The sequence below is a fragment of the Egretta garzetta genome, unplaced genomic scaffold, assembly GCF_000687185.1.
Source record: "Egretta garzetta isolate BGI_Z169 unplaced genomic scaffold, ASM68718v1 scaffold190, whole genome shotgun sequence".
Taxonomy (NCBI): domain Eukaryota; kingdom Metazoa; phylum Chordata; class Aves; order Pelecaniformes; family Ardeidae; genus Egretta; species Egretta garzetta.
Window position 1 is genome coordinate 342,135 of NW_009258272.1, and position 7,607 is coordinate 349,741.

At 50.5% G+C, this 7,607-nt stretch overlaps 2 protein-coding genes across 2 annotated transcripts; one reads left to right on the forward strand and one right to left on the reverse strand.

Moving 5' to 3' along the window:
* Nucleotides 1–35: 35 nt before the first annotated feature.
* Nucleotides 36–5,124, forward strand: SPOUT1 (SPOUT domain containing methyltransferase 1). The gene is made up of 10 exons (XM_009634228.2): nucleotides 36–170; nucleotides 497–656; nucleotides 1,325–1,414; nucleotides 1,758–1,807; nucleotides 2,046–2,176; nucleotides 2,613–2,685; nucleotides 3,052–3,150; nucleotides 3,824–3,926; nucleotides 4,438–4,585; nucleotides 4,779–5,124. Exons 1-10 carry the CDS (start codon nucleotides 80–82, stop codon nucleotides 4,869–4,871), a joined length of 1,038 nt encoding a protein of 345 aa, XP_009632523.2. The 5' UTR covers nucleotides 36–79; the 3' UTR covers nucleotides 4,872–5,124.
* Nucleotides 5,125–5,573: 449 nt separating this feature from the next.
* On the reverse strand, nucleotides 5,574–7,361 carry ENDOG (endonuclease G). The gene is made up of 3 exons (XM_035889890.1): nucleotides 7,260–7,361; nucleotides 6,989–7,098; nucleotides 5,574–6,261 (listed from the first exon to the last, which is right to left on the reverse strand). The coding sequence occupies exons 1-3, from the start codon at nucleotides 7,359–7,361 to the stop codon at nucleotides 5,976–5,978; spliced, it is 498 nt and encodes a 165-aa protein (XP_035745783.1). The 3' UTR covers nucleotides 5,574–5,975.
* Between the last annotated feature and the right edge of the window lie 246 nt (nucleotides 7,362–7,607).

Genomic DNA, 7,607 nt, shown 5'->3' on the forward strand with positions numbered 1-7,607 from the left:
TGAGGGCTCAGGGCTCGATGTTTAAAGCGAGATGGTGTTCTCCCTTCCAGGGAAAGCAGAGAAGAAAAAATGGAAGGAAATGAAGCTACTGAAGAAACTGGAGAAACAGCGGATGCGGGAGCTGGCAGAAAAACAAGTGGAGAAGCTGGAGGAGCAGACAGAAGACAAAGGTGATGCTGCTGTGACCCGGTGCAGAGGCCTGGGTTGAAAGAGCTGGGAGAGCTTGGTCAATAAAAGTCAGTCAGTTTTCCATACCGATAGGAAAGGTGGCGCTCAGCTTCATAGATCTGATATAGATCAATCCACATGCGCATGCAGGCATGGACACAACGCAGCGAGCACTGCACACAAGACCTCTCTTACGACAAAACCTGTGATTAAAATCTAAGGAACAGGTTGCTTTTTTCTCTCGCCACAACTGCAGTTGTAGTAAGTAAAATGCTGTGCATGCAGCTGTCAGGCTGTGGTGCTCTCCTGATCACACTCTCTTCCCCAGGGCGCCACTACACACTGAGCGTAGCCCTGCCTGGCTCTATCTTGAACAATGCCCAGTCCCTGGAGCTGCGGACATACCTTGCTGGACAGATTGCTCGGGCCTGTGCCATCTTCTGTGTGGATGAGATCATAGTGTTCGACGAACATGGAGAAGACGTAAAGTAAGGAGGAGCCATCTTGTTCTGTAGAAAGTGTTTTCTCTCTGCTTTCTGTTTCTTCAATTTTTTATTAAGCTAAGACCAGGAAGGAACTGTGTGTACCTCAAGCAAATGTTTGAGTTCCTCTCAATTACCAGGATTACAGGGACCCCTATACCACTGGGCAAAGATATTGACTTAACTGCCCTGGCAACTAGGGTCATTTATCCCAGTACGGGGGTAACAAAGCAGCAGGAGGTAAAGTTCCCCTGTACTCTTAGATCTTGCTGTGGAAGGACAGGACATGCCTCTATCCTTATAGAAGATGAATTCCTGTCCTTCAGCTTTTCAACCTGGACTTGTATCTGTGTTAACTGGCCAAGCCATGCAATCCTGTAGCATCCAGCTTGGTAGCATCCATCTGCCAGATTGTGTCAATACAGAAAGATGAAAAACAAAACTGAAAAAGATACTTGGCTTAGAGAGAGTTCCAAATGAGATTTGTTAACAGTCTCTACCTCTGCTCCAGATAGCCCTCTTATAAGGCAGCCCGTTTATTTCTTAGGGGTGGAGGGTGCTACTATTTTCAGATAGCAAGGCTTCAGCAGCAAGACTTGGTCTTCTGGAGACCTGGCCATTTGGGGCTGTGCAGTCTCATGCTGAGTTCAGAGGCTGCTCTCTTTCTCTTTCAGGACTGTGGAGGGGGACTTTGAAGGAATTGGGAGGAGAGGCAAGGCTTGCGTGCAGCTGGCTCGGATCCTGCAGTACTTGGAGTGCCCTCAGTAAGTCCACCATGGTCAGACTGTGCATCAGATTTGCAACAGAACTGACTACCATGGGTATCCCATGCTACAGGCTATGGGAGCAGGAGGCAAATTCTGTTTATGTCGCATAATAATGCAGGAACACAAGATCTAATTGCTTCATGTGTCTGGTTCAGGAATTTAAAAGAGCAGTGATTGCAGGATACAACCTGCATGATACATTAGAGGTAGATCATGGATTTGAGGGCGCTAAGCATGCTTTTCTCTATACTCAGGTCCTTTGAGCCAGAACAGGGCTAGAATTGAGGGTTGGATTCCTTAGAAGCAACTGCTTTCACATTTGAACCTTCTCTGATAACAGGTACTTGAGGAAATCCTTTTTTCCAAAACATGAGGATCTGCAGTTTGCAGGTAATGATTCAGTTGTTTCTGTCCCGATCTGTTGGCTCCTCCTTCCTGAGCTCTGGCTCGTGTTTTGCATGGCATGCCCAGAATTGAAAAACTTTTCCCCACTTTAGAGCGCAGGTGAGGTATGTGCATGGTGTGCTGGACCAGAGAGGGAGGGGGCAGCGGAGCAGTTGTACTTACACCTGTGTTCCCACAGTTTCTGTCCTCTCCTTAGCAATTGCTGTCCTCTGTGCTGTTCTAGGGCTGCTCAACCCCCTGGACAGCCCCCACCACATGCGGATGGATGAGGATTCAGAGTACCGAGAAGGCGTAGTGTTGGACCGGCCAACTAAGCCAGGCAGAGGCTCTTTTGTTAACTGTGGGATGAGGAAGGTATGTCTGTTACCCACAGATCCCAAAACAATCTCCCCTTTCTCTCTGGCAGATTTGAAGCAGGCAGGGTGGGTACTGCTGAGTTTCAGAAGGCCATAGTGGGCTGGCATGGGGTCTAATGCTGTTGCTGTCTTGTCCCTTCTGGCTGGCTAATGGTTGTAGCTTCCCAAGTCCTGTCAGGCCTGCCCATTCCAGCATGTCATTGCTTCACTGCTGGAGTTGAATCTTTGAGCAGCAAAATAAGTCTCAGACTGCTGACCCAAGCCACCCCGAGCCTGCTCTGTACTGCATGAACCACACAGGTTCTGATCGCAGAGCTCCTCATTCCAGCTCCAGCCCAGAACAGACCCCCCACTTCCTCAGAAGGCTCCCTTCCTTCCCTACCTTCCCTCGTGCTTCCAGAATGTCTGACATTGATGGTGACACTTCACTGCAGGAGGTGCAGATTGACAGACAGCTGAACCCGGGTCTGCGAGTCACTGTGCGCCTGGAGGAACCCCAGAAGCCAGGTAATGCACTGCTCCGTTAGCATCGGTAACCTTCAGTCCTGCAGGAGTTGGTCCTTCCATATGACAGCCTGCAGATTACTAATGTTTGAAGGTATCCAACAGCTCTGCATGTTCCCTTCACTCCACACAATTTTAACAACCACCTTACCGTGCATCCCTAGGTAACTGGAAAGAACCATTAGCTTTTTGTCCAATAAACATCCCAAACATAATTGCATGCTTTCCAGAATGCACTCAAAAGGGCAGTTCTTGGTTGTGCACCAAGTCAGTGCCCTGCCCCAAGAGAGACTGCTGTTATCTGTCTGGTCAAATCCTGCTCTTGCTAGGAGATCACAGGCGTTGTCAATCTCTTCGCTTCCCTTTCAGAAGCTAAAGTGCGGAAAGGCACTGTGGTGTCCTCACATCACCCTCGGACAGTCTCAGGCTTGTACTGGGGTTACAGCGTCCGCCTTGCCTCCTGCCTGAGTAAGTATTTGCAGGGGTTCTCTGTTTTCTGCCATGTCTTTGCCTGAGCTTCCACACCAATTTCAGGCCTACTGGCTGCACAGCTGCAGCACACGTTAACATGTCTTTCTTTGAAATCTCTTTTGTCTCAAAGGCAGCTTAGCAGCCATGTGGCAATCTAAATTTAAGGGCTAAAGCTAGCGAATCACCCCAGTCACCCACCAGTACTCTGCTCTGTACTTCCCCTCACCGTTGCGCCAGATGTCCACGTTGTAGCAGGAGGCAAGAGTTGGTGCTCACCACATCCAGCCATTTCCATGACAACTACCTCCCACTCATTCACATCAAAGCCAACAGTTATATTTGAGCTCAAGAGCCCTGCAAAATCCTTTTCCTGTCTTCTGATTGGACCTCCTAGGAAAATTGCAAGCCGTTAGTCAAGGAATGGCTCCTAGCACCTGTTTGAGCTTTGAAGAAAAGGTGTTGCAGTTGAGAAGGGTGCCAGAGACTCCTTGCAGCAAGGGAACTGTGTAGGAAAGGAGAATCATTCTTCTGTCTCCTGATGCACTACTGGCACTGAAAAGCAATTCTTTCTGCTGCTGCCACTTGCCTGTGGAGCGTTTCAGGCCTGCCCAGAAGGCACGCAGCATGGGAGAGGGCACATGAATAACCCCGTGTTGTGTTTGTTTCCCAGGTGCTGTCTTTTCAGAGTCCCCGTTCAAGGAAGGCTATGATCTCTCTATTGGGACCTCAGAGCGGGGCAGCTCTGTGGACCAGGCCACTCTCCCCTCCTTCAGGTTTGTGTCCTGCCTGCTTGGCCCCACTCAGAGCCCTCAGGGAGGCCTGATGCAGGCAGCAGAGCTGCACTGTGGTCTTGGTGTTCTCCCAGGCAGGAACACTTGTAGGTACAAGTGCAAGACTTGCCTCTGGGCTCCCTCCTGTGCTCTGCTGCTTTCCTTTTGCACCAACGCGCATTCCTCTGCATGACATAAGCTGGGGGAAGTACGCCAGGACAAGGCAAAGTCCTTTCCTGTTTCTCTGGAGTTGGTAGCAGGGACTGTTGCAGTGGCCAAGTGCTGTGGGACTTTTATTAGGGAGGCAGCTGCATTGGGCAGACCCAGATACCTGAACAAAAGAGATGAGTGCTTCTTGCAGATAAAGTTAAAAGAACTGTTCTTAACAGTTCTTAACCCACTTGAAGGCTCAAGGCACATGAGCAGCTCTCTTATGTAAAGCTTGGAGCATCTGCCTTGGTACAGGGCTAAGAGCCAGCCTCCCCTCCCACCCTGTCCCTGTGCTCTCCCCCAGGCATGCCCTTGTTGTGTTTGGAGGCCTTGAGGGCTTGGAGGCTGGGGTTGATGTGGATCCAAACCTGGAGGTCACTGATCCAAGCGTCTTGTTTGACTTCTACCTGAACACCTGTCCCAGCCAAGGCAGCAGAACCATCCGGACAGAGGTAGGGCAGGTGGCTAATGGTGTGGTGGGGCACAACGCCTGCGTGCAGGGTGTGGTGCTGCGTTTCTTCCTCTGCCAGTGACACATGTGGCCCACGTGGCGTTCCCCATGGTGACACTTCAGTAATGAGTGGCTGGCTTGCCTGGTGCTCCTTAGAGAGCAGCGGTTCTGACTGCCACCTGGGTCTGTTCCAGGAAGCACTGCTGATCTCCCTGTCTGCGCTGAGACCCCACATCGATGAGGCTGTGAAGACATCCAGCAACAGCCAAGGGAAGGAAAACCACTGACCTTGCCATCAGCTGAGGACTGCTTTGGGGAAGTAGCTGTTCGAAGGCAGGGTGCTGGGCAAATCACTCCAAGAGCCTGGCAGGGCCAAGACACAGCGTGACTAGAGCTGGTGCACTGTTCAACCAGGCGTCTGGCTGGGACCAAGTCTTTGCCCTCCTGCCTGCGTGGTCCAGCCAAGGGCTGGTTGCTGCCTCTCAGCAGCTGGGACAAGCCTGGCAGCAGACTGGGTCTCAGTAATTCAGATATCTGGGGAATAAAGTAGTACGGAACCTCAGCTGCCTTGAAGTCTGTGTGTGAGTGTCTTGGTGCAGAGGATGGGCACTTGGTGTCCAAGAGATCCTGCGTGCTCAGTACCTCTGGAGCCATGTGGCCTTCAGATTTAAAGGAAGTTAAAACTTAATCTTTATGCCAAGAAACTGTTCCTGTCTCGGTTAGCCTGACTTCCGCCAGCCCGTGTTTCAACTCCAAGGCTTCATCCTTCCCAACAGCAGGAAAGGCTGGAGCCTCAGCTGGGCCTCAGCACTAAAGCACATCAGCATAGCTCATTACAGTTTGGCTTCATGTATCAGGCCTTAAGCTCTGCCTACAGTGAGCTCAAACAGGAAAGCAGCTGCAAAAGTTGGCTCTGTCCTCCCCCTCCTGCTGAGATACTCAGAGCTTTGGTGAGAGCAGATAAGAACCAATACTGCGGGTGTTCAAAGCTTTACTGCTAAAACCATCTTCTAAAAGAAAACAATCATACAATCCTTTGGCCACAGAAAGCCAGGAACTTCTCTCCCTGTGCACACATCTTACTCCTGTTCTCTGCTACATAGCAGAAATTAAGTAAACTTCCCTTTGTGTCTCAATGAGCCACAACACAAATCAAATGGAACAATTACAGGGGTACGCAGTATGGTGTCAAGTGCCTGGGAGACTTCTGCAGGACCTGCCCTTGAGACCTGCGTGTGTTTCACTGTTATGCAAAACAAGGGGAAGGGTAAAGAGAAGCATTGGTTTCATTCTTATTTCTCACATTTAAAAATCACACAAGGAACTATTAATCCATGGGCAACTGCTGTCAGTCCCTTGCCAGGGGTTACCTGGATTTGTTTAGTTGGGGTTCAACGCTTGCTGCCAGCTGTGATGGCTTTCAAGTTACTCGTTCTCTTCAAGATGTTTGGGACAAAGAGGAGCCCCGAGGCTCGCTCGATGCTCTCAATGGGAACCAGGAACCGTTCCAAGGGGATTTTCTCATCCACAGGGCTGTTGGGCATCACATATGAGCGCAACTCAATCTCCCCGCTCTCCTTTTCCAAGATGAGCACCTTGAAGAAATGGGTGGGGACGGCCACGTTGTTCTTCCCAATCACCTGGTACTTGACGTACATCTTCCCATCGGCCTCCATCCTGCACCAACAGCAACGTCCCATGTTATCTCCTAGTCTGGTGCTACATCCATCCCCTCAGCCCTCCACACACCCCCCAAAGCGAGCCCCCACCCCGCAGCAGGGCAGGGAGCAGCCCTACTTCTGTGGTAGGGGTGTATAAACATTGCTGAAACAGAGGCTACGTGACACTGTGAGGCTGAGCTGTGTATTGGGTCTGTTTCCCCAAATCCCTTTCCTGCTGTCTCCCTTTAACGGCCTTTCCAAGCTATTTCCTGCTGCTGCAGAGATCTCAACATGAGACAGCCGCTCTTTAGCGCTACATGAAGATCTTTGCAAATAAAGTCATGCTCTTAAGTGGAGAAATAGTTCATGAAATAAAAACCTAGAAGCTTTACTCTGCAGGGAAGGGGTCCGCAGTCTAATCTGTTAATCTAATAATCTAGTAACCTACTACTGCTAGATTGTCAAGGATTGCAAACAAAACCAACTCTGTTATGTTGTAGCTCAAGAAACCCACCTTTACTCAGGAAATAATTAACTGAACGGGAAATACATAAACTAATCCTAATCCTAAAAAAGTACCCTTCCACAGAACCTCTGCATACAGCTGGTCTCACCCACTGAGCGGGGCCTTAGCAGATCCCTCCCATTTGGGAGCAGCTGGGAAGCTGCACCCCCTCAGCCTGCTCTGCTTTCCAGCACGATGCATCTTTCGAGCTCGGTCCCAGCTTGGCTCTCATGTTTACCTGGGCAGGTAAAGGGGTCCTGTGCAGACATAGACGTTCTTGTTGTTCCTTGCCAAGCTTCTGCTGTACTTCTCAAGGTTATTCCAGGCATTCTGGTTTAAATGAGGATTCTAGAAACACAACCAGAACAATACAGACAGCAAAATTAGTCGCGGGGGAATTTCTTCACTATTCAGAGTTATAACACTCGTCTTTCCTGTAAGATGTTTCGCAGAGCCCCAGGTGCTTTCTGGAGATCTCCACCATCACCTCCACTCTGGACACTGTGTACGGTGAGGTCCTGGTTTGCACATCCAGGAACAGAACCCATTTGCCTCAGACCGTGATTTTTGCCAGCATCCGTCCACCTGCAACCAGCTGCACTGAACGTCATCTCTCAAGGCTTGAGAGGAGCACGCAGGCAGGCGCGTTTTCAGGATCATTATTGTTAAGTTTAGCAGGAAAATATGGCACCCCCGAGTGAATTTGGTCACTTTGGTCCCTCTCTGCCTGAACCCGCTAATGAAGACAAACGCAGGGAAGCGCCAGAGACGCTCCGAGGTGGATTCCGGCAGGGAGCAGCCTCTGCCCTTGACCAGAGGCAGCTCCGGCTTCCCCCCCTCCACCCGCGGCGGGCGGG

What these genes read in the sequence shown, in the direction of transcription:
- ENDOG (XM_035889890.1), bottom strand. Translation starts at nt 7,361, where the DNA reads ATGACGTTCAGTGCAGCTGGTTGCAGGTGGACGGATGCTGGCAAAAAT. An exon ending in GTGCAAACCAGGACCTCACC is followed by an intron (nt 7,099 to 7,259) that starts GTACACAGTGTC and finishes TTGTGTTTCTAG; the next exon opens with AATCCTCATTTAAACCAGAA. An exon ending in GGACCCCTTTACCTGCCCAG is followed by an intron (nt 6,262 to 6,988) that starts GTAAACATGAGA and finishes CTGTTGGTGCAG; the next exon opens with GATGGAGGCCGATGGGAAGA.
- SPOUT1 (XM_009634228.2), top strand. Translation starts at nt 80, where the DNA reads ATGAAGCTACTGAAGAAACTGGAGAAACAGCGGATGCGGGAGCTGGCA. An exon ending in GGAGCAGACAGAAGACAAAG is followed by an intron (nt 171 to 496) that starts GTGATGCTGCTG and finishes TCTCTTCCCCAG; the next exon opens with GGCGCCACTACACACTGAGC. An exon ending in TGAGGATCTGCAGTTTGCAG is followed by an intron (nt 1,808 to 2,045) that starts GTAATGATTCAG and finishes GTGCTGTTCTAG; the next exon opens with GGCTGCTCAACCCCCTGGAC.